Source organism: Squalius cephalus, assembly GCF_949319135.1.
Source record: "Squalius cephalus genome assembly, chromosome: 8".
NCBI lineage: Eukaryota > Metazoa > Chordata > Actinopteri > Cypriniformes > Leuciscidae > Squalius > Squalius cephalus.
The window spans coordinates 9033090-9056271 of NC_137129.1; the positions used below are offsets into that span (position 1 = coordinate 9033090).

The 23182-nt window shown below is 35.7% G+C and overlaps 5 protein-coding genes across 8 annotated transcripts; 3 read left to right on the forward strand and 2 right to left on the reverse strand.

The window, feature by feature from the left end:
• Positions 1–411: 411 nt before the first annotated feature.
• Positions 412–9410, forward strand: bmp8a (bone morphogenetic protein 8a). Of its 2 annotated transcripts, none has more exons than XM_079878338.1 (7): positions 412–1753; positions 4343–4535; positions 4732–4880; positions 6375–6566; positions 6661–6740; positions 7087–7197; positions 7513–9410. In XM_079878338.1, the coding sequence occupies exons 1-7, from the start codon at positions 1276–1278 to the stop codon at positions 7660–7662; spliced, it is 1353 nt and encodes a 450-aa protein (XP_079734464.1). In that variant the 5' UTR covers positions 412–1275; the 3' UTR covers positions 7663–9410. The 2 variants fall into 2 exon arrangements, with proteins under 2 accessions (XP_079734464.1, XP_079734463.1); XM_079878337.1 differs by having other exon boundaries at positions 1209–1753; positions 4343–4539; positions 4736–4880; positions 7513–7905.
• On the reverse strand, positions 9274–10954 carry LOC307162763 (zinc finger protein 706). Its single transcript, XM_079878339.1, has 4 exons — positions 10892–10954; positions 10156–10298; positions 9911–10041; positions 9274–9799 (listed from the first exon to the last, which is right to left on the reverse strand). Exons 2-3 carry the CDS (start codon positions 10288–10290, stop codon positions 9946–9948), a joined length of 231 nt encoding a protein of 76 aa, XP_079734465.1. The 5' UTR covers positions 10291–10298; positions 10892–10954; the 3' UTR covers positions 9274–9799; positions 9911–9945.
• Positions 10955–11643: 689 nt separating this feature from the next.
• Positions 11644–15141, forward strand: psma2b (proteasome 20S subunit alpha 2b). The gene is made up of 8 exons (XM_079879314.1): positions 11644–11742; positions 12326–12402; positions 13191–13323; positions 13446–13568; positions 13652–13733; positions 13852–13925; positions 14036–14093; positions 14900–15141. Exons 1-8 carry the CDS (start codon positions 11702–11704, stop codon positions 15014–15016), a joined length of 705 nt encoding a protein of 234 aa, XP_079735440.1. The 5' UTR covers positions 11644–11701; the 3' UTR covers positions 15017–15141.
• A 225-nt stretch (positions 15142–15366) lies between these two features.
• ntaq1 (N-terminal glutamine amidase 1) lies at positions 15367–18184 on the reverse strand (the record flags this gene model as incomplete). Of its 3 annotated transcripts, none has more annotated exons than XM_079879315.1 (7): positions 15367–15502; positions 15579–15703; positions 15790–15938; positions 16020–16070; positions 16154–16253; positions 16323–16439; positions 18114–18184. In XM_079879315.1, 6 exons carry the CDS (start codon positions 16415–16417, stop codon positions 15399–15401), a joined length of 624 nt encoding a protein of 207 aa, XP_079735441.1. In that variant the 3' UTR covers positions 15367–15398. The 3 variants fall into 3 exon arrangements, with proteins under 3 accessions (XP_079735441.1, XP_079735442.1, XP_079735443.1); XM_079879316.1 differs by lacking the exon at positions 18114–18184 and adding an exon at positions 16530–16715; XM_079879317.1 differs by lacking the exon at positions 16323–16439.
• Positions 18185–18234: 50 nt separating this feature from the next.
• LOC307163281 (forkhead box protein H1-like) lies at positions 18235–19426 on the forward strand. The gene is made up of 3 exons (XM_079879313.1): positions 18235–18473; positions 18582–18677; positions 18789–19426. The coding sequence occupies exons 1-3, from the start codon at positions 18324–18326 to the stop codon at positions 19353–19355; spliced, it is 813 nt and encodes a 270-aa protein (XP_079735439.1). The 5' UTR covers positions 18235–18323; the 3' UTR covers positions 19356–19426.
• The last annotated feature ends 3756 nt before the right edge of the window (positions 19427–23182 follow it).

Consider the following 23182-nt stretch of genomic DNA (forward strand, 5'->3'; position numbering starts at 1 on the left):
CCATTTTTTTTTACTTAAATAGCCCTGTTATGTAAAAATAAAATGAATAGAGTAATATAGTTTTTCAAAAAAGTATATCATAAAACTGTATATGAACTACAGACCCTTTCTAGCATTGGTTCATATTTCAACTACCTGTCTGCATGGACACTTTTAAGTTCATTTTCATTTTATATCCACACCAAGTTTTTATTCTTCGGTGAAACCGCAGTGATCTGTCACTTCTTGGCTACTGTTGAAACCACAGAATATAAATATAGTTTTCATATTACCCTAGCCATAAGAACTCAGTTCTAGTCTGTGGAAAGGCTGGATCACATCTTCATCCCCAAACCACATGATAATTGCCAGCAATTTGTGAGGTATGTGTAGAAGATGGGCCGGTTTGATAGGGTGGATGGAGACTGAGGTGAGAAGGAAGAGAGGGAGGAGGATTCAGACGTTGGAAACACTCCCTCTGCGTAAGCGTGTATGTTGGAGGGAAGGAGGTCACCCATGTTCAGATTGTGCCTTCAGCGCAAGCAGCACGCAGGCTAAGAATACCACAGTCCACTGGGATCTCACGTTTGGGGACAGTAACACTATTCTGATCAACAGCTTACTCAAAATTGTGGATTTTTTTTTCTTCTTTCATTTTCCAGGAGTCTTGGATATTTCTGCACACTGGATTAAACGTTTAAATCCAACATTGATTGATTACTGCAAGAGGGTTTTCTAACTTTTTGTCGTTCAACTAATTTCATCAGCCTGGAGTAGCGTCTCACATCTTCTCAAAAGGAGCAGAAGCAGGTGTTGTGTTTGATCCAGGAACCTTTGAAGCCTGATGTTTGTGCGGCCCTCTGTTTTTAGCTCTACCCAAAGACTTTAATTTCACATTGTGCTTCAGTCCTTCCAACTTAGAGATCACCTTTGAAAGGAGTTGGGCTTCTAGTAAGACGTGTTTGTTTTCTCTTCCAGTTTCTAGGACATTGTTTGCCGTCCAGCTCCGTAAGCACACTATAGACTATGAGAGATGCCCTGTGGTTTGGTAAATAAAGCGACAGAATGAGGAATGACTGTCAAGAGGCGATAAACTGAGCAGCTCGTAGCAGTAAACATTGCTCTCTTCCAAATAACGATGACTGCTGTGGAATCTGAGTGGCTCAGGCGTTTGAGTGTTGTTCAGAGTTGAGTTTCAAGACGGTAGTCAGACCATTCCAGAGAAGACCGACGTCGGGTGAACACCCAGAGGTTTTGGAGGGACAAATACCAGGATAATCTAGATAGACGGCTGCAATGGAGCAGGGCTCTTCTGCCACACCAATGGACAAACAAGAGCGTGCGGTTGAGTTTGTGTCCTCACGCCGCAGCAGAGGGAGGACGGAGAGCAAGAGAACCCGACTGTTCCCTCTGGCCATCTTCCTCCCTCTGTGCATGTTGCTGTGTGTTTGGGGTCAGGTGGAAGGAGTGGTTCATTCCAGCTTCCGCAGGCTCAGCGGTCGCGAAAAGAAGGAGATGCAGAAGGAGATTTTATCCATTCTGGGTCTACCGGGACGGCCCAGACCTCACCCGCCACTGCGCCCCCCTTCCTCCGCCCCGCTCTTCATGCTGGACCTTTACCACGCCGTGTCGTCCGAGGCCGACGATGGACCGGGAATGGGCTTCACTCCGGAAGTGTTCAGTCAGGCCGCGCTGCCCACCTTAAGCACGCACACGCCGCCCCTCGGCACGGTGGTCAGTGAGGCGGACACGGTCATGAGCTTTGTCAACCTGGGTGAGTGACAGCTGGTTAAGGGTTAACAGGAGTCCTCGCTTACTACACATGTATTGTGGACATAAACCACACTTCAAAATATGAAGATGTCATGTTAATTGAATGTTTTTCCATGGAAAGTTTTTTGGGCTTCAAATTAGAAAACAACAAAGACTTTTGTGCACACTTTCTGGTTGTCAAACTAAAATCATTTTTATACTACTGTAGCTTTTATTCATATTTTGAATTAGCTTTTATTTTCATATTTTCAATTTGAATTTAAATTTTGGTATAAGTTATAGCAATTTTGCTATATGCTTTTGTTATTTTTATTAGTTTCAGGGGGGTTTTATATTTCGATTTAGCTTTCAGGTTTTTTTCCTCCACTTTTTTTCAGTCAGTTACAAGAGCAACAATTCTAATTTACATTTATTTTTCATTTTCAAGTTTTTCATCTAATATTTATTTTATTTCAGCTTTATTTTAATTAAGAAAAAAACAAAACAATTTTTAATAGATTTAGTTTTAGTTACCAATAAAAACACTTTTTAATACGAAAGCCTGTTTCTGCCATGAAACAAAATGTTTAAAAGGGTAGGCCCTAATTGTGAAATAAAGTTTAAATAATAAACAGTCACACTGGCAGATATAGTCACAATTACAGGAAATTATTATTATTATTTATATATGTGTGTGTGTGTGTGTGTGTCAGAAACTGGCTTCCATGTGTTAATGTGATGAAGTACACCAGTGATTATGTGAACTTGAGAGTTCATATTTCCACAGAACTTTGCATGTATACAAATATATATAAACATATATAAAACTTACATTATTAAAACTCATTACAGAAATAGTTAAAAAGTAGTTAGTTCTGAGAACACATCTAGCATATTTTGTTTGCTGAAGCCATTTGGTTTGATATTTTAACTAATACAATGGCAAATTTTAAGTCTGGTTTCAGTGATTGGTTTACTAATATTTTGTAAATAATATTGTCTTATAGAAGAAAAATACAATATTAGAATACAGATAGTTATTCATATACAGTGAAAATATTATTTTATATAACAAAAATACAATATTACAAATCAGATAGTTATTCATATACAGTGAAAATATTATTTTATAGAACAAAAATACAATATTAGAATCCAGATAGTTATTCATATACAGTGAAAATATTATTTTATAGAACAAAAATACAATATTAGAAACCAGATAGTTATTCATATACAGTGAAAATATTATTTTATAGAACAAAAATACAATATTAGAATCCAGATAGTTATTCATATACAGTGAAAATATTATTTTATAGAACAAAAATACAATATTAGAAACCAGATAGTTATTCATATACAGTGAAAATATTATTTTATACAACAAAAATACAATATTAGAAACCAGATAGTTATTCATATACAGTGAAAATATTATTTTATAGAACAAAAATACAATATTAGAATACAGATAGTTATTCATATACAGTGAAAATATTATTTTATAGAACAAAAATACAATATTAGAAACCAGATAGTTATTCATATACAGTGAAAATATTATTTTATAGAACAAAAATACAATATTAGAAACCAGATAGTTATTCATATACAGTGAAAATATTATTTTATAGAACAAAAATACAATATTAGAAACCAGATAGTTATTCATATACAGTGAAAATATTATTTATAGAACAAAAGTACAATATTAGAATCCAGAGTTATTCATATACAGTGAGATTTGCCAGTGATTTTGAGAGCTTGTATTGACAATGAGACAGACGCACAATCACTCCATCATCTCTTCCTGTCTCAGCCCAAACACAGACGATACTTATCTGTCCGAAACAAACAACAGTTTAACATCCTATTTACAATTACTGCATATCTTTCTGCCCCATTATCATTGGTCAGTATCACCCCTTTCTCAAATTTAACCAGTGGTGTTCGCTTAGACAAGCGCCGCTATTATAATTGCTCATTCTTCAGGTGGTTAGTGATTTAAACAAACCCGTTTGAAACTTCGCTGCGTAACTGTTTGTGCTACAAACATGAATGATGCCTCAAATCATGTGGCTTTCTGATGAGAGGTCTTGCTTTTCTAAGCGATCAGACAGGGTTCCAAAAGAGGGTTTTTGTAGGCCGTTTTGGGTTCTCCTTTCGGTGAAGTTCTTAAAAGAAACATTTTCCACTGTGAAGAACCTTTCGTGCACTGCAAAGGTTCTGTGGAGGGTAAAAGCTCTTCATGGAACCAGAGATGTTGTAGTGGGCACACAGCTGTGGGGAATTACAGGCCCCACTGAAAGGCAGAAAAAAAGATGAGATGAAGTGGATGAAAATACTGTTGGGCACTCCTCTAAAAATAGAGCGCTGGACTGTAATTAGTGGTGGTGCTCTGAGCGACTGCTGTTCCACAACTCCTGTAATTACTCCAGTGCAGAGCTCAGGCCGTGGGTGTCAGTCAGAACCAGAACTAATCTTCCCTTTTCTGTTCCCCATCTTCTCCTGCCAATCACCCCTCCGACATATCTTCTTCATCTCAAGTGTCTTCACACTCGCTCGACACACACTCTGTTTAACTCCCTCTCTGTCTTTGTGAACGCAGTGGAGCAGGAGAAGGATCTGCTCCAGCCTCGGCCGTACTGGAAGGAGTTCCGCTTCGATCTCACTCCTCTTCCTCAGGGAGAGACGGTCACCGCCGCTGAGTTTCGTATCTATAAAACTCTTACCATGGGTTGGCGTGCAAACCGCACCCTTCATATCTCTGTCTATGAAATCCAGAGGGAGAAAAGACACAGGCCAGTACACATATAAGACTTTTTTTTACAATATTGAGTATTAAACTAGCATTTGATTTTAGTGTTTAGGAACCAAAGCTCCAAAAATAGTTCTTTGTGCGTTCATCAATTGATTGTGTCAATTCAATCTCATCGATGTGAGATCCGTCATTGGTCATTATAACGGGAATGGCATGTTGATCTTGTGGTTTGACAGGGAGCCTGAGCTGGTGTTGCTGGACATGCAGTCTGTGCCTGCTGGTCAGGAGGGCTGGTTGGCATTTGATGTGACTTCTGCGAGCAATCGCTGGCTTCTCCACCCTCGGTGCAACCTGGGCATCCGCCTTTACGTGGAAACTGAGGAGGGTGAGCAATTCCTCATGTACAGAGGCGAAATACATAGTGTCAGTCGGCTCTGATAGTCTAATAAGTTACAACTGACTGAAATCCCATCTATTTGTACTTCATAAGAGTGTATGGCACCCCATAGAACTGTAAAGTGGAAAGTTGGGAAGGGTCTGAATTGTCTCCTAACCCATTTGGGGGTTTCCCAGTCAAACCACGTAACATCGCAAAAATAATATTCATTTTAACAAGAAATATGTATATCTGAGGAGGCAAGAAAGGCAGTGCCTCCTCAAAAAATTTGGATGAGAAAATAATCCATATTGCAAATATAAAACAATGCAAATATTACAAAATGTGACAAAAAGTGTATAAATCACTTGTTTTTCTAAAGTAACGCTGTTTAACAGTGACACCAGCAGGTAAAGTTACAATGGGATGCCCCGTCTCTCTTGCCTCCCCTGAGCCCATTGAGTTTTAACAGACCCCCTAAAGCATGCGGGAGCAGGTGAGAGGAGGCATTGATTGGATATGATTGTTTCGTGTGATAATCCCACCTCTTGTTTTCATGCCTGTTCCACGTTTGCAAATCAGTCTGAATGAACAACATTATAGGACGACTAAATAAAAAGTAAACAACTTTGCAAAAAGCAAAGTTGAAATGGCCTGAAAACATGGAAAATGTTGGGTTTTTTAGATTGCTGAAATTAAAGGTTCATTTTACTGAGTTTGATGACTGATGATCCGAAAATAAGTTGACCATTAGAAAAGAACAGCTGAACATCAGTTCACAAATAAAATGTATTGTTTAAAGGATTAGTTATTAGTTTTGAATAAATGTAAAAATGCTTAAAAACATCAATTTGAGATTTATACTTGGTTTTAATAAATAGAACATTTATTAGAATGTTAATTTAAAAAAACGAAAAATTGTATGTAATGTTTATTTAACCAGGATAATGTGACAACATTAAGTGTAACTGGGACATGAATTTATATTTGATTTATATATATATCTTTATAATCTCTATGGATTATAACAATGAATGGCAAAAGGAATGTTTTGAAATGTAAACTGATATTTCCTAAAGACACACTACAGCAAAAGATATAAATAACTGACTTAAAACCCTTTTTTGGGAGGTAAAAATACTAAGGTGCCTAAGACTTTTGCACAGTACTGTATATAAACAAACTGGGAGGACTTTGCCTCCTCATTTCAGATATATCACTGATATATATATATATATAAATGTTCTTCTCCCTTAGGTCCTTCAACTTGATTTCACTGAGTTTCAATCTCCACAGTTTGAAATAATGCAACATATATTGTTAAATATTTTCTTGCTTCTGTCAGATTTATCATCAGACCAAATATTGAAGGAGTTTTGGATATTTGCAGGAATTCTGCTCTAACATGAAATGTTAAAGTCAGACTGTATCTTGGCAATGCTTTAAAAAAAAAAAGCAAAACATGGTCTGTGCCATTGGCCAAATGCTGAGATCTTGTTTCAGACCGGTCGCTGTCAGCCGCATGGGTGGGTCTGGTGGGTCGTCGTGGGCCGCGCTCCAAACAGCCTTTCATGGTGACGTTCTTCAGAGCTAGTCAAGCCCCTTGCCGCCCTCCTCGAGCTCTGAGACACAACAATCCACGCAAGAAAAAACCAAAGTACGACCTGCCACACCCAAACAGACCCGGCATATATGGTGAGCCACAATAAGCGGTTTAAGAGGCAGATTGTGTTTTAAGAAGCATATGAAATGATTTGTCTTTGAGCTGTGATCGTCTCACTTTTTCCAGACCAAAATCACGCCAACAGTGGACGCCAGGCCTGTAAAAAACATGAACTCTACGTCAGCTTCAGCGACCTTGGCTGGAAGGTGAGACTGCCTGACTTTTATACAGTTATACAACATACAATATACAAAAAGTTAATTTTGAGTCACAGGTTACACACAGTACTGAAAGTTGATTTGGCCAATGGATATAGTTCTAAACAAGTAAAAGCAGAGTTAAAGCTTGCATTCAGTGTTTTGAATGATTCAATGACTCACTCATGAAGAGTCACTTGTTGCCAGCTATTGGCTTATAGATGTAACCAGTAGAAAGAGTCACTGAGAAATCCACACCATTAATGTACAGACTGACAGTTCGGGATAGAGCGGAGTAATACAAAGTGAAGTCCCTGGAGTGTTTATAATTTATTTAATAAAATTACTTTTTCAGGACTGGGTTTTGGCCCCTACAGGTTACTCTGCGTATTATTGTGATGGGGAATGTGATTATCCTCTGGGCTCTTGTATGAATGCCACAAACCATGCCACGATCCAGCTTCTGGTGCGTAATCTGTACTTTTAACATTTCACTTCAATGCTAGGAGACCCATTGAAAATGAACTGATTCTTTATTTATATATATTTTATCTATTTTCCTAGCTGGTTGAATACATAGCCAAGTCTGCAGTTTTCCTGTGAAATTGGGCTACTTTAAGTTGTTGCTGCGGGTTAATTTCCCCCCCAAATGTACAAATTCAGTAAATTGGGCCGTCCCTACAGAGAAAATCACATTGGGCTATTTTTAGGCCATACTTTTGATGCAAGGATCTGGCAACCCTGTATATGCTTCTCTCAACTGCACTGACTCCTTTGGCAGGTTCACCTTCTCAGACCAGATGAAGTGCCCAAGGCCTGCTGCGCTCCAACCAAACTCAGTCCCATCTCTGTGCTCTTCTACGACGACAACAACAACGTTATTCTCAAGAAACATCGAAACATGGTGGTCAAGAACTGTGGCTGCTTATAACCTCCTGTACACAGTATTTCTATTGGACATTCAAGTTTTAAATCTGAAACAAATGTAGATTTGTTATAATACTCAGAGGCACCATTTGTAATATACAGTGTTTAAAAGATTTATTTAGCCAAATTTGAGTGCTCTTACCTGTTCCCAAATGATTGACAAACAATAGTTCAAGTGTCATGATGGTTTATCAGCATATTTGCCACAATTTTATTGTGAGTGGATTTAAGGTTGGAATCATCCCATAATAAAAATAAAATATATACATATTTTGCAGTTGTCTTACACTTAAACTGTACAAGTTTTCATGTGTAGAATACAGTGAACAGCCAGGCACTTCATGTTACGGTTCACAAAGCCACGGAAAAAATAACTTAAACCACCCACACGCTAGTGAAGAAAAGACAAATTTCGATTGACTGGCGCCTAAGGATGCACACATGGACCAAATCATTTTAATAAGCATTAAATGTCACATCAAGAAACAAGTTGTGTTTTGTGAAGAATCATCTGAATTGTGTACACTTACATGAGATGAAGACTGTAGACCTTATTCAGAGCAGCGCCACGACAGGTATGAAAGTGAGGCTGAAAAGGATAGACTTACTGTGTTTTCAATGGCATTTAAAGCTCCTAGATTATTTATTTTCCACAGCTCATGTTGTCTCGCGTTTTTAGTCTACTGAATTTTCTTGGAAATATATTTTTGGAGTGTTTTATCAGCAGAACAGTCCAAAAAATACATTTAATAACAGTATTCAACCCAGTGAACAAACGCATCTATCCCTCCCAGCCTCGCTTTCATTCCCGTCAAAGATGGCGCTGCTGTGAATAAGGTCTATAAAGTGTATTGTATATGGTGCGGGTCACGGGGTCACCCGCTCAATGTATTTTCGCCCCTTTTGCCATGTTGAAATGATGTCGGACAGAATCCTCACGCTCATTGGCGGTCTTCTCTAAAGATACAAAAGGTAAACGCGACTTTTCATCTCACAATTAAGACTTTTTCCCCCTCGCGACAACGAGTTTACATCTCGCAATTCTTTTGTTCCTCAGAATTCTGTGACAAAGTTTATATATCGCAATTATGACAACACGAAATTGCGAGTTGCAATGAGACAAAGACATTGACAAAAAGTTTATTTTTTCCCTCAGAATTGGACTTTATAACTCGCAATTGCGACTTTATATCGTACAATTCTGAGCAAAGTCATAATTATGAGATAAACGCAATTGTGATTATGGAGAAGTAGTGCTGCCCAAGTTGCATCTTTTTTGGTATGGTAAGAGAATCAATTATTGCATAGATTTGCCATTATCTTTGTCATTTACATAAAACTCTGAGAAGATCATGCTGATCCACATTAATAGGTGGCAGTACAGCGTCTACCATTGTGGTAAGGATGCCCAAAGTATGCTGAACAACTACTGAATGCATAAACTGGAATAACTCCAATGCTAAAGAGCTATTTTCACATTAGTGGGAGAACATATACTATTACAGCTTGTTTAACAGTTGTAATTTTACCATAAAGTTCTACTTTGAGTCACAAAAAATAAATAAAAATAAACTATCCTCTGGATGTTCTTGCTAGTAACCATGACACACATATGTACTATATGCATATACATTTATTGAAAACTTTAGAAAACAAAGTAACAAAAGCGTGTTTGTGGGTCCCGACTCATTCTGACTATTTGAACAGGTGCAAATTTGCCGCATTTGTGATCAATTTAAGCATGTCAATAAATGCATCTCAATCTAAATCCTGGTCAATACTATTAATACACACAGTGGTGCACCTCTCCAATTTGGTTCACAGTTAAAATATCAGGGCACATACATTATGGATTGAAGCACCTAATGATATTTTAAAATCATACTTTTCAGGGACCAAGCGCCACAAGGCATTGGAAAAGTGAATAAATATGACAAGTTACAGCAAATGGCAATGAAACTGTTGGGTCACAGCACACTCTGAAGAGATGGAAGCAATACGCACATATAAAAATATATAAAAAAAAAAAAAAAAAAAAGTGTGCTGGTGTGCTTGAGTCCAACCCAAGATCTCTGTCCATGTTTGTGATACAGCAAGTCGAGTTAGTTGGCAGAATCAAATCATGTTTCTTTCCCCAGGGTCTGAAATTTAAACCATAATCATGAGATTAAAATTCAGCCACATTGGCAGACATATTCAATTATTCTATTCTACAGCTTTTATGAATCTAATAATATCTGTATTAGACTCACCCCTGTGTTAGGTCCATGTCGGTTTCTTGTCTCCTTCAGGCTTGAACATCTGCCAGCTCAGGAGGCATAGGAGACTTTGGGTGCTTGCTTTCAAAATGCTGTTTAAACGTCTTGGGATCTGGCATCTGTGTCTATACAATTGGGAATAATCACATTTCTCAGCAAGGATTTGCCAGGTTGGGGTACAGTGGCTTAAACTAGCGACCCTTTACACATATTACTTTTTAGAAACTCAAGTCACTCACCCTGCAGACAGGACATGTGTGGACCAGTGCCGCTTTGGCTGCAGTCTTCTGGTCCGCTCCTTGACCTTTCTTCTTCTCAGCTGCTTTCTTTGCGTTCTTCTGTTGAGACTGGATCTTCTGCTGCCCTCGAGCCATGGCCTTCTCTGAAAAAACACACGTTAGGTATAATGTACTCACTCAAGTAGACAGATATAATGCTGACATATCAGCCACCTTTCTCTCCATACAAAGTAAGTCAATGGTGAATGAGACTGAGGAAAGCCATACAGGTTTGAAACAACATGTAGATGAGCAAACGATGGGGACATTTTCATTTGGTAGGCGAAGTTTCCCATTAAAGATGACTAAAAAGATATATATTACATTTGCATCAGTGAGTTATATAGGATAATCTGGTTTAGGAGTTTATTAAAACATACATTTTAAATGTCGCCATACGTATTAATAATCGATGTAAATGAATCCTTCAGAAATGTATAAATGACGAGCAATGTTTTCCCCATTAAGTATAACCCTGGTTTAAAAAATAAAACTAAATTAGAGTAGAGACCGCGAAGATCACATTAGCGTGTAGCTCACACGCCTTCTTTAAAACTGATCTAAGCCGCATAGTTGCAATATACAAAACAATCGACTTAAAAATAACATCACCATAAACCACAAACGTATGTAAAACCAACAAAATTAGACTTATAAGATGAGATATGGCAGATTGATCAATATTTAAAGACAATACCTCGGCGTTGAGACACGGTAGGAAGTCAAGCTCCACTGCTGACGCGTTTATTAGCTTCCGTCAAAGCACTTACATAATAAAAGTACTCAAACTGTCGAGAATTAAATAGATTATCCTCAAGCAGGCCAGACACGTACAAGTTGGCCAAGAACTTTTTATTTACTTTATTTTCGTTTTTTAAATTGTGTGCATGAATTGTATTCGTTGTTATTTCCTAGCGAAAATGTGTTTATCTCGGTGTGGCTGAAACGAAGCATTCTGAATCTGCAAATCAAAAGAATCAATTCGTAAAACGATTCACTGATTCTAGTGTTTTGAACAGGTTGTGCGCGTGTTAGTGAAATGGAAAGACTTTTTTTTATTATTATTTTTTTTATTGCAATCTCTTTTTAACAATGAACATACAAAGTAAAAAAAAAACTCTATAATTAAGTAAAGTACATTTTGTGATTTAGCAATGGAAAGACTCAATTAAAATAATTGGATAATTACCGCCATATAAATCCTTTTTTACAAGACAGTTTACAATATCTTTACACATTTCTGAATCTTTGCTGAATGTGTAGATCTTAAAATATGTCAAATGTTGGTTTTAAATAAAGTTTGTCTTCATGCTTAACAATAGTCTTGTTTTAGGTTTAGGTTTACGATTTTATTCCTCCGAAACGTACGAACCGACAAATGTCTGTAAAACACAATTAGTGGTCGGTTTTTATTCAGTTTAACTGTACAAGACTTTTATCTTGACGAGTGTTTTTTCAAACATTTCGCGGAAGTTGTTTTGGTGTATTTCCGAAGCAAAAGACAAAAATGGCAGATCGAGGATACAGTTTTTCTCTCACAACATTTAGGTAATTATGTGATTTATAGATTGATATTTGGCTGTAATTTTTCAGTTTACATATATTTTTGCATGCATTCAAAGGAAATAATTGTGTTTTTTCCCAACATGTGTTTAAAATGTACTTAATCGTAATTCACATCGGAGTTGCACTGTCACGGTGTTAGTTAACCTTACTATATGAAACTTTATGACTTTTATTCATTTTTCAATGTCAGTGTTGGTTAGTTTTTACTCAAGTTATGTACCGTTATTCCTTTGTTTAGTGTTTTACTCTGTTATGTTTTACTGCACATTCTGTTGGCTAAGAATATTATCTTGTTTATCTTTTAATCTTTTGTGATGTGTACTAGCTTATATTCATTGACAAGCAATTTAAAAAGTATGTTCAAGTTTTTTGTTAACTTTTTTTAAACTTTTAATCTATGAATTTGAAGGAAAAAATATGCATGAGTTCAGAATCAACATGAAGTACATTGATTATAGATACGTATTTGTCAAAAAAAAAAAAAAAATTGCAATCAGTTTCAGTTTAGATACGTTTCAGATGCATTTGTCTCATGTACTTTTTATTATTATTATTATCAACACAGCCCCTCTGGCAAACTGGTGCAGATTGAATATGCTCTGTCCGCTGTAGCAGCCGGTGCTCCATCTGTAGGAATCAAAGGTAAGTCTGTGTAGATCAGTGCATCACAAACTTCACAAACCATGAACATCTATCACAACATACTCAAACCATCCATTGAGTTGCTGAGTGTAAACTGAGTGCTGAATCCAGTATTTGAGTCAAAAGCAGATCCTCTTCATGAAATCTTGAGGCTGACATGCTTACATTTCTTGCAATTTGTCTTAAACATAGTTAGATTAAAACTGTATATAGACCAGAAACTGGAAGCTGTCTATTGTCAAAGTTACACAGCAAACAGGAGGCTTTTACACAGCAAATACAACTGTATACTTTGACACTCGGAGCTGAGGTGGGTCAGAGCTGGCATGATTTTGTCTGGCTTTAATATTTGAATTTCTTTACATTGAATTTGGAGAATGTAATCAAAATGGACCCTATTGACTTTGTTAGCACACATAGTCTTAGGGTGAACAATTAATCTGTGCTAGTTAATACACAGAAAAAAAATCGGAAAAGTTACTTCCGGTCTGGAATGGCATTGCTTTTTAAGTTGAAAACACTTATCCTCTCCCCTCCAACCGGAGAGGAGCTGTGCTAAAATAAAACCCTGCCCTCTATTCAATATTCCATTTCACTTGGAAATACCTCCCAGCACTGAAATAAAATCAGTTGCTACTTCCAGTTCACGTGGCTGTGTAAAGACACCTTATGTTCTTTATTAAGGGTTTGAAATTCAGTTTAAGACCTAGGCTACATTCCTACAGTATAATATTTCTCCATACGTATTGTGTAAATTTGCTCTAAGGCCCTTTTGTCATTTTTTGCAGCATCAAATGGAGTTGTGCTGGCAACTGAGAAGAAACAGAAGTCCATATTGTACGATGAACAGAGCGTGCACAAAGTTGAACCAATAACCAAACACATCGGCATAGTGTACAGTGGAATGGGTCCTGACTACAGGTATTAAAAAAGTGCATTATTTATAATGAATGGTTGCTTTGTTCTAAAAACGAAAAGCCCTTCTTGAGTGTTCAGTTGGAACATCAACAGCTGAATATGTAAGGAATGATCTCTCTTGACAGGGTGCTGGTCAGAAGAGCAAGAAAGCTGGCTCAGCAGTATTTCCTGGTATACCAAGAGCCAATCCCCACAGGTCAGCTGGTACAGAGAGTGGCTTCTGTTATGCAAGAATACACACAGTCAGGGTATGTTACTTCTTTACATCTTTTATTATCATACTAGATTTGAATTAGAGCTCTTGTAGTAATTTAAGTGTTGTGTTTTATAGAGGCGTGCGCCCATTTGGAGTCTCTCTTCTCATTGCCGGTTGGGACGAGGACCGACCATACTTGTTCCAGTCAGACCCATCGGTACAACAAATAAATAGCAATCAAAACATTCTCATTACTGTTTATTCTTTTCATCATATAATATTAACATGCAACCATTTATTTTATAAACTCATCTCTCAATCGTGATATCCCACAGGGAGCATACTTCGCCTGGAAAGCCACAGCGATGGGAAAGAACTATGTGAATGGAAAAACATTCCTTGAAAAAAGGTATTAAAATCATCAACATGTTGGCGGGTTGAATTATTGTAATGTATAGATTTTTCTTAAGGTAGAAAAATGTTTTTTTTACAGCATAGCTTTGTATCATTTTGTTACAGATACAATGAAGATCTGGAACTTGAAGATGCTATACACACCGCCATCTTAACTTTAAAGGTGAATTCATCTCTAAATAACGATTAAAGGGTTAATCACCCAAAAATGAAAATTCTGTCATCATTTATTCACCCTCATGTCGTTCCAAACCCATAAGACTTTCGTTCATCTTCGGGAATACAAATGAAGATATTTTTGATGAAATCTGAGAGCTTTCTGTCCCTCTGTTGACAGCTACGCAACTACCACTTTGATGCTTCAAAAAGTTCACAAAGAGATCATAAAACTAATCCATAGGAATTGAGCGGTTTACTCCAAATTTTCTGAAGAGACTCGATCGTCTCAACTCACACATCAGTAGTGGTAAACTGAAGCTCAAGCATGTTCGCTTGACATGTGAGAACCAATGAGGTTCATTCTCATGTGTTATGCAGCACTTTGAGCCTCCGCAAGAACCAAAGAGGTTTGTTCTCGTTCGTCAAGCAGGTTCAGTTGAGCTTCCGTTTATGTTTGGTGATCAATGTTCATATGTGAATAAAAGTCTAAATTCAATCTGTTCATCATATAAAGCATATTGAGACTAAACAGGTCAGTTGATATGGATTCATTTTACGATCTCTTTATGAACTTTTTGAAATGTCAAAGTGGTAGTTGCGTAGCTGTCAATGGAGGGACAGAAATCACTCAGATTTAATCAAAAAGATTTTTAATTTGTGTTGCGAAGATGAAAGAAAGTCTTACTGGTTTGGATGGCATGAGTAATTAATGACAGAATTTAGATTTTTGGGTGAACTATACCTTTAACTTCCTATATCAGATTGCTTTAAACAACAATATAATACAGCGTTTTGTTTTTTTTCCTACAGGAGAGTTTTGAAGGACAGATGACAGAGGAAAATATTGAGGTGGGCATCTGTAATGAAGCAGGATTTCGCAGACTGTCACCTGCTGAGGTGAAGGATTACCTGGCAGCAATTGTTTAAAAACTACAGCACTACAACTGCTTATAGTTTACCATTTCGGTTTGGTTGTTTGTTTAAATGCTGCATTTTTTTTTATTTGTACATCTTTGTAACTGATTTCTTTATAAAAGTATGCAAATCATCAACTGATGTTACATCCCGTTCATTTTACTATGATTGTCCTTTGGGATTTTATTACCTGACTGTAATTATGAATTACATTGACAGATGTGGGATCTGAATTGTTCTATTTGTAAAAGAAAAAAGAAAAAGGCAACAAATATGTAGGCTATTTTGCGGCCTGCTTAGTCACAGTACTGTCCATGTTAATGGGATCTTTCCCTGAGGCTCTGTTTATGTACATTTTTCAACACAAAAGTGTTGGCATAAAGCAAAAAACGTGTTACTTCATCCCAAAGCGTTGAACAAAGTCTGAAAGGTTGTAAACCTCTCCATATCCCACTCGGGCGTCCATGCAGATGAAGTCATCAAGATTCATTTTAGTGTCTGTGAAAATGATATACTGTGTAAGAGGAAAAAGAAACCAAATTATGATATTGCATCAAATAATCTGACAACAAACCTGATGTCTCTAAACAAGGATATGCTGGAGGTGGCATTCGCCAGTTCCCGTAAGAATCCTTCATATGTGAACGATCAGAAGCAAACTTCTTCAAGTAGGTGTCCCCTGGTATTACACGAAGTTTCCTAAAACACAGTAGACAATCATAGTTGCATTAGACAGAGATTGCTATGGTTAGTATGCAGTTCAGATCAGATATTTCTTTGCTGACCTCCAGAAAGCACGTTTCAAATGCTCGTCAGAATGAAAGGCCTCCTTCGAATATACATCAAGTAAACAAGGGAAAGGAAGGACGGTGTCTAGATCATATATAAAGCTCTGTCCTTGTTTATTTGTGTGTAGAAGAATAACATGGTAATCCTAAAGGCAAGTGCACAGAAATCTTGCATTAGTACAAGGTAAAAAATTTAATAAATAAAAATATATACAAAATGTTCTTACCCAGAATACTGGTTCATCACCTCGACTGGATTTTTGTTTCCAAATGGGTATCTGCAAATTTCACAAATATATAAAAACTGTACACTAAAACATAGTTATTATATTTGCCTATAGACAGAGTAAAAAAACCTCACCATTTTTCTTTCGTTAGATATAAATACTGCATAAACCTCATCCAACGAGCACGTCCCCTGATCCTTGACATGTTCGCACAATTTCCACACATTCTCCTCACTGCAGAGAAATAAAATGCTGTGTATTAAATAAGAAATGTAGCTATTGGTGTTATTTCGTCACACTTACCAGTAACAGCTGGTGTATACACATTGGTTTCTAGATGGAGTGATAATTGTATATTCAGACGGAGAGCTTTCTTCATTCATTCTTCCCATCCACATTTTATACTACGATGTATTTTAACTATAACGACATTACGAGGGAAAAAAACAAAATACTATATAAGTATACAGCGATTTACTCTGCCCTTGTACAACAACGTCTGTCTGTTACCGTTTATTTTGTCCGTAAGGATCTTTAGGCAGATTTGTCGTTCCGGCGTGTCAATGCGCGAACATTCAATCCTCATGTGAATTGCAAATGTAATGTGCACGATTATCACTATAATTGTTGAACGCCTTTGCTGACTTAATAGCACAATTAGAAAACCCGTTAGCGAGAGATAATGTGCAATTAAACACCTCTCTCAAATAAATATGAATAAATATTCTATGACTATTTTGTTTGTTTTTGTTTCCATTTGTGCCATGGTATGTCTTCGTTAATTTGTAAAGTATTTAAATTCACCCAACCTAATTACCTCCTTCTTAAGTTCAACTTTTCAGCCTCAAAGATACATTTATTTTATTATGTATCTGTGTTAAGCTACACACCACTGTTCAAAAGTATGGGGTCAGTAAGATTTTCTTTTATAAATAAATGAATACTTTAGTTAATCACAGATCTATTAAATTCATCAAAACGGACAATAAAGTAATGTAAATGATTGATTAATCGCATCTAACATAAACGTTTGTGTTTATATATATATATATATATATATATATATATATATATATAGCCTATGTAGGCCTATGTATATGTAACTTAAAAGTTTGTTTATAATATATATATATATATATATATATATATATATATATATATATATATATATATATATATATATATATATATATATATATAGCCTATGTATGTATATGTAACTTAAAAGTTTGTTTATAATATATATATATATATATATATATATATATATATATATATATATATATATATATATTATAAACAAACTTTTAAGTTAAATGCGATTAGTCACAATTAATCTATGACAGCACTAGCCTAAATGTTGTTCTTTTGAACTTTCTATCCATCATGAATCCTGAAAATTGTATCACACTTTACACAAAAATATTAATCTGCACAACTTCAACACTTATACTAATAAGAAATGTTTCTTAAACAACACATTACTGTATTTTAGTGTACTGTATTTTATTTTATTTTTTCAAATAAATGCAACATTGGTGAGCACAAGAGACTTATTAAAAAATAAATAGCAATAGCCAGTTCAAATTAGGTCTACAAGCCAAACCCTGGGGTTATGGCAGAAATATTCAAATATTCAAAGCTTAATTGTAAGCAAGTAAGTAAATAAACAAATGCTGATATTTCTAGCAACTCCCTTTGTTGTAGCTTAAGTCATAAGCTGTTTTCTATGCTTTATTAAATAATTGTAAATAAAAGAATGGCTATTAATATAAATGTAATAAAAATAACAATAATAATGCCTGTTCCATAAGTTAAATATATTAAGCAAACAGATTTTGTAATAGGCTCCAGACTTTTAGTGTAAAGAATTAACTTACCATACTGAATTAAACACCACATAGCCTACTGTATTTAATTTGGGGAGCAAATATAATCCACCTTTATTTATACAGTAACATCTAGGCCTATTATTTGCACCGTGGGTGGCTAGACTACTTCATTTGTCCAAAACAAACACGAGGCATAACATTAAAATATACCCACTGTTTTAGACTGCTATTTCTTGAAAAACAAAGTAAATCAACAATTTACCTCATTCTTGTTGCAAGTAGCATGCCAATGCATATTTTAGAGGAATATAGCTTAAGAAAACGCCCGGCCATTCACACTTCTTTTTTATGAACAGCAGTTAGGCCTACTAATGGAATGCAACACCTAAAGACCAATTGAAAGCTACAGCCTGGATATAAATGGAGGCTGATCTTCTCAGTGTTTAGTCTGAGTTTGGACCAGGAGCTCATCATGATGACTAACGGAGGATTCAATGTTTTGCTGCCACGATCAAGCGTCGTTCCGAGGAAGAAGTACAAAAAGTACTCTACAGGAACATACATCGGACTTATTGCATATGCAATTCAAGATTCACCGGATAAGATGCTTACTTTCAAACAGGTAGCCTAAAATAAGTCATGAATTATTGAGATGGGCCTATAAGATTTAATAGTGTCTTCCATGTCTATATTAAGCAAGTTAGGCTAACATTGTACCTTATTTGTGCAGATAATGAAGAAGCTGGAACCATTTGTCTTCGGAGACAAAAAAGGCATTGAGAACAACATCAGAGTCTGTCTGTCATCAAACAGGTGTTTTGCAAAGGTGCGTAACTTATTAAGTGTGTCCTAAGGATATTTTAAGTCTAGGTATTCTATTTTTGAAGCAGCCTATTTGTGTGTTAGTAACAGTGTGTTCTATTTTGTGTGTTTGTAGGTACCAGTCGATCCGGATTATCCAAATCCTAAAAAGAACTTCTGGAAAGTGGATGAGAGTGGCATTACTCCAAAAATGTTTCGCCGACATTTCAAATACATAATGAACGTGTTTCCTGACCTATCCGTTCAGGCACTTCAGGTGGATGAGTGTGAAGAAGATAATTCTTATGCTCCTGAGCCTCTCATGCCGGTCTGCACAGTCGCGGAAAACAAACGCGAAGTCAAATTCACAGGCCCATTCTCCATAGAATCAATATTAAAGAGCGACCGCGAAGTGAAGCGCATGCGCAGCACGCGTTTGGAGGAATCTCCACGCTATGTAGACGCACAATGTGGAGCGACCAAGAGAAAAAACTTGAATATGAATATTACAAAAAATGAATATGGCACAGTGGAGTGTTATTACCCTGTTTCAGCAGTGGGATGTCAATTGGTCTCTGCAAAAAGACCTCGTATGTCTTCAGGACCTCCGTTTGGACTGTCTTTGCCTCCACAGCTCCCATACGATCACCCCGTTCTCCTCAGGTCTCCTTTAATGTTTGATACTAGATATGTCAGTTGGTGAACATCCAGAGTGACCAAATGTAAATATTCTGAAATTGCACTTTATTTTTGTTAACTTTTAAAAAAATAAAACCCGTGTTCTTTGCATTTGATTGTGGCTTACTCTGCTTGATTTCGATCTGAAGACATTTACTATTTATTTTTTCTAATAAGAATAGGCTATTACTATTACCATAAACTAATATTAATTGTGCATAAGCTACCATAATAGTTAATAGGTCTACTGTAGACTTTAAAGTTTATTTGTAGAGTAACCAAGCCTATTTCTAAAATATTATTTCAGTCTAAATCTGTATGATAATATTAGCCTACAATAGCTATAAAGTCTGTAATATAATTTTAAATATTTAGTAACCAGCTTATAATGACCTATATTAATTTAGGGACTACAAAGAATAGATCTGAACGTTTAACATTTACATAGTCATAAAAAACTAAAATGTTATTGGGGCATATGCACTTTTTTTTTTCTTGAAGCCCATGTTTCAGTAGACTATAATATATTTGTTAGGCTGATTAACCTAAATCAACCCCAAACATTTACAAAACATTAAAAGACATCTCAGAATACAAGGCATAGGCCTATCAGATAGCCTATTACCATTCAAATAATGTTTGTGCTCGCCAAGTAAAACATGTCGATCAGTATGTTAATCGGTGATTAGCACATCATCCAAGATAATGTTCATATAATTGTGGAGACGATTTCCCGTCAAAACAGGTTTACTTTGCGCCACAAGGTCTATTTTCGCATTTGCCACGGGATGGCAGTCAAACGTTACTGTTAGATATTGACGAAAACTACCTTAAAGAAATGAAAGAACATTGATGTTTTAAGTGATTAACTAGACCTAAAACACGGGTAATGTGCCTATAAAAACGATAAAAACAGATCAGAAATGGACCTAGCTATACCAAAGCACATTCACATTATGAACATATTAAATAAACGAAGGAAATACAGCATGTGCAATAACACTATTGTCATATTATTAAATTATGGAACATAAAAAATGTCTAAAAATAAGCTTTGATAAAAAATAGCGCTAATAGGCATGTCATTTATAATAAAATGTTGCTTAAAGGAAACTGTGTTATATTTGTAATATTTAACACAACCCACATAAAGACTGATGTCAGTTTTGGCCTGTATAAGTCTCAAAGTCAAAGGCTTTTTAAAAGTTTTGTGTAATTTCCACAGAAGATCATATCTTCTGTATCGATTTTAAGTAGCATTAGGGCCGAAACCTTTTTGTCCAACAATTTTGACCTTAAGCTTTCACTATTCCCAATAGCACCATGGTTATTTATCCATTACCCAAACACACCACTGAAGAACTCTGAGTTCTATATGATTATGACTTAAATATTTCTGTCCTAATATTTCTGTAGATGTTCAAACCTGGTCAATGAGGTGACACCATTTGGACTGACAACCAACCATGCAAAGATAAGGGATGGCAAATATACCACAGACTAAAACTGTTTGTCTAGTCTTAAAATAGATACTCATCTTGATGCTCTTTCCCCTCTTGTTTGGTTTTACAACACTGTAAAAAATTATATGATCAATAAGTTATGACATGTTTTTACATTGCTTTACACTGTAAAAAGTGAATAGTTGGATCAACTTAAAAAAATTACTTCAATTGGTAACACCTAAAGAAATTAAGTTTTCTCAACTTAAATTATCATGTTTTATCATGAAAAACGTGATAATTTAAGTTGAGAAAACTTAATTTCTTTTGGTGTTACCAATTGAAGTAATTTTTTTAAGTTGATCCAACTGTTCACTTTTTACAGTGTAACTCATCAAAATAGCAATTTTCTACTATTTTTAATAAATTATCCGAGGTTCAAATATTTCGTTAGTTTAATGTAATTTAAGTTGAAATGAGAATTGTAATTTAAGTTGAACCTTAAAAATTTGAAGGGTTGTAAAAAAAAAAAAAAAAAAAAAAAAACCTGTATCAGCATTTATCTTTAGGTAAGAACTTACAGAACTTGTGTGGACAGATGGACAGAGTATTTTATTTAAAGTAAAAGTATAATGAACGTGTTTCCTGGCCTATATCCGTTCAGGCACTTGAAGAAGATCATTCTTATGCTCCTGAGCCTCTCATGCCAGTCTGCGAGTAAAGTATTTTTGAAACTAATGATACTTATGCCGTCTCTCTGTGCCCACATCTTGATGTTGACTGTCCTGCCATAACGTAAACTACCCATTATCTCATTTAAATAAATAAGTCCACTGAGTACACAGGTCTGTGTTGTTTTGAGTGTAGGTTGTAACAGGCATATAAAATTCTTTCTGCACCTCCATCACGATAGTGGTGCTCATTCATACAGTAGTGGCATAGACAGGAGATATCACAACTGCAATAGAGATAATTGCACTTTTAACAGGTGTTATCAGGAAGTAGTCTTATTCTCTAGTCACATAATTAATACTTGTCTCACATGCATTTGGTTTCACATTCACAGTCCTGTTGGAACTGTTACATGCACTCAAGAAAAAAAAAGGATATATAAGGAGAGATGTGTTTAATTATTGTGTATTACTTTCATTTAATGAGTTATTTAATTTTTTTCTAGTGATAAAGAATGTTTACAAGTTTTTAATTTATAAAATTTAGTTAAAGTCAAAAATTAATTAAAATCACTTAGAACTAAATCCATAAAAAGATTCCATGATGGGAACCCCTTAAAAGCTTCTAAGCGCCTGTAAGGCCCGTTCACACCAAGGACGATAACTAGGCCTATTACGATAACAATAAAGATATAGTTCTAAAAATCAATCTATATAAAAGAAAAGCAGAGTCCATGCCACAAGATACTGTGTTGTTCGGTAATTACTACAAAAAAAAAAAAAAATAATTGTTACTTCGATCCACAAACCATCCTCAACAATCTGCTATGAAAAACATTAGATCCATTTTTTTTCTAAATAAAATGAAATAAACAGTTAAGACAAAATGAAAGATGTTTTTTTTCTGTTTTATAATTTAATTGTTATTGTGTGTGCATTGAATGCACCAGTAAACACTGCATGCAGTTGAGGGCGTGTGGACACAACATCTTCATGATGAAGGTTTTGCTTCACCACATATATATATGAATGCTGTTTAAGGTAGTGGTTCTCAGATATTAAACTCTGAAGGCCCTCCAATTTCCACAACATTCAATATTTACATTACAAATTCAATATTAGAATTGAAAATGTTTCTCTTCAGGTTTATACATTTAATAGTAAATATTAATATTAGATAATATTTAATAATTTGCTTTGGTACCACGACAATTGAAAAGTCTGTTTAGGCTACTTTGCAAATAACATGTTTACAAGCTAATAGGCTGCTTAACATTGTCTCATATAGCCTTTAAATGAGGTTTTAAAGTATTTAGGCCTACCTGCCTTTATATTTTTGGAAGTAGGTCCCTCGTAAAGGGGTCATCATATTTCAGGGTCTTTGTATTAAACAGTAAAGCCCTTTCAAGACAAAGTAAAAGTTCAATTAACTTTTAACACTTTGCAAACGAATTCTGCATTATTTTAGATCATGTCTGTTAACAGATTACTGTCATAAAAACGAACCGGCCACTACGGTCTTATTCCACGGCTAGAGACAGAGATAAGGAGATAAAAACTACCTTAGCCCCGCCCATCAGAGACGCACCAGGCAGTCACGTTGGTCACGTCTGCACTGAGTACGTGAGGTCATGCACGTTTGACACACCTTACAGTGTTTAGTGAAGCAGGTGATTATACAGCACTGAGGGCTGAGTGAGCACTAGTGTGATCCTTTTAGTCACTGCAGCGTTTCAACA